We start from the raw sequence: 1,597 nt of genomic DNA, 5'->3' as shown, positions 1-1,597 counted from the left end.
ATAGATATGCTCTTGGAAACAAAACAAGAACAATCTTTGACAAATGTGGATTGTTTTCAAATTTGAAATGTGAAATGAAATCATATATCTATCTATCCGAACTGAATGAGCTAGTCAATTTACGCACGTATATATGTAGATAAGCTGCAACCTGAACACATGGATGCATCTGCGTAGCCCTAACATCCAACCACCTTCCTAGCTAGACTCCATTTGCCATTACCACTATCGAACGAACCAGCACATGTATGCACCACCGCCTAAACCCATCTATCCATGATCCAGCTCTCCCTCTAAACCCTATTTAAGCCCCTCCATTCCTCCCCATATTCTCCACACCGCAATCACTTTGCTCAACTTCACCCTATCCATCTTCTAGCTCAACTCCACGACGTACGAACTGTTAACTACAAGATCATGGCCCGCTCTCAGGTAATGCTCATGGCGGCCGTCGCCGTCGTTGTGATGCTCGCTACGGCCCCGCGCGCTGCCGTGGCCATCAACTGCGGCCAGGTGGACTCCGCGGTGGGGCCGTGCCTGCCCTTCGCCCGCGGCGGCCCAGGCCCGTCCCCGCAGTGCTGCAACGGCGTCAGGACCCTCCACAACCAGGCGCGCAGCACCTTCGACCGGCAAACCGCCTGCAACTGCCTCAAGGGCATCGCTGCCCGCGTCCGCGATCTGAACCTCGCCAACGCCGCCGCCATCCCCTCCAGGTGCGGCGTGAGCATCCCCTACACCATCAATCCCTCCATCGACTGCAACAGGTAACTAACTCTCTTGCAAAGTTGCAAGCATTTCATACGAACATTATTCATCGCCGTGAAATTAATGCGAAAGAGCTTGACAGTATTAATCGAATCTTTTGATGCAGGGTGAGGTAAGCGACGATCAGACCAAGCTGGCGCTCCGCGCATCGATCCACGTTGATCTGAAGCGCGCAGCGGAAGTCTGTCTCTGCATGTTAAATACGAGTTTATACCGAATAAGAGCTCCGTCATGCTGGCTTCTGTGTGTGTTTACTGCTTCAGAAGAAAGTATGTGCGTGAGAGCTGAGCTGAGATTGTACCATGTGCACACCCTGTGTTGATGGACTACAAACTATATATTTACCACTCTTTTTGTTGAGTCTACCTATCCCACCGAGTCTCTGTTCCCTAAAGTTTGAATATACTAAATATAAATTTGTTATGTCCTAGATTTTCTGGTTCTTCCTCACCAGACAAAAAAGAAGATGAGAAATAAAACGGATACTGAACAGAACATGTTGAGAAAACAGAAAATGAAGAAAAATGGAATGGCCTGAACATATGTTCCTCGTTTGAAAAGGGGGATCACCCTGGCCTCAGCATCAGTCAATGCATATAGTCTTTATTACGTTATTATGCAATAATATTGTTGTTACAACTCATAAACCACAACGTGTTTGGCTTGCCAGCAGTGGTAGGACAATCGTAGAACGGGGCTTTCGAGAACTAGCATGTGGCTGGGTGATTAGGAGGGCAGTGGTACCCCCAGCCCATCAGAGTTTAAATCCTAGTTTTCACACTTTGGTGTCTCATTAAAAGGCCGAGACGACATTCCCGTCGACAGCGAGGCG

General features: G+C 48.6%; 1 protein-coding gene across 1 annotated transcript; it reads left to right on the top strand.

Annotated features, from left to right (window-relative positions):
• The first annotated feature begins 335 nt into the window (after window positions 1-335).
• On the top strand, window positions 336-1,125 carry LOC127304833 (non-specific lipid-transfer protein 1). Its single transcript, XM_051335411.2, has 2 exons — window positions 336-764; window positions 872-1,125. Exons 1-2 carry the CDS (start codon window positions 418-420, stop codon window positions 879-881), a joined length of 357 nt encoding a protein of 118 aa, XP_051191371.1. The 5' UTR covers window positions 336-417; the 3' UTR covers window positions 882-1,125.
• The last annotated feature ends 472 nt before the right edge of the window (window positions 1,126-1,597 follow it).

The sequence above is a fragment of the Lolium perenne genome, chromosome 5 (genome assembly GCF_019359855.2).
Source record: "Lolium perenne isolate Kyuss_39 chromosome 5, Kyuss_2.0, whole genome shotgun sequence".
In the NCBI taxonomy this organism is placed as follows: domain Eukaryota; kingdom Viridiplantae; phylum Streptophyta; class Magnoliopsida; order Poales; family Poaceae; genus Lolium; species Lolium perenne.
Note: the sequence above shows the minus strand (reverse complement) of the source record. Positions and strands in the feature narration are given on the sequence as shown.

Coding starts and splice junctions, on each gene's coding strand:
- LOC127304833 (XM_051335411.2), top strand. CDS start 418: ATGGCCCGCTCTCAGGTAATGCTCATGGCGGCCGTCGCCGTCGTTGTG.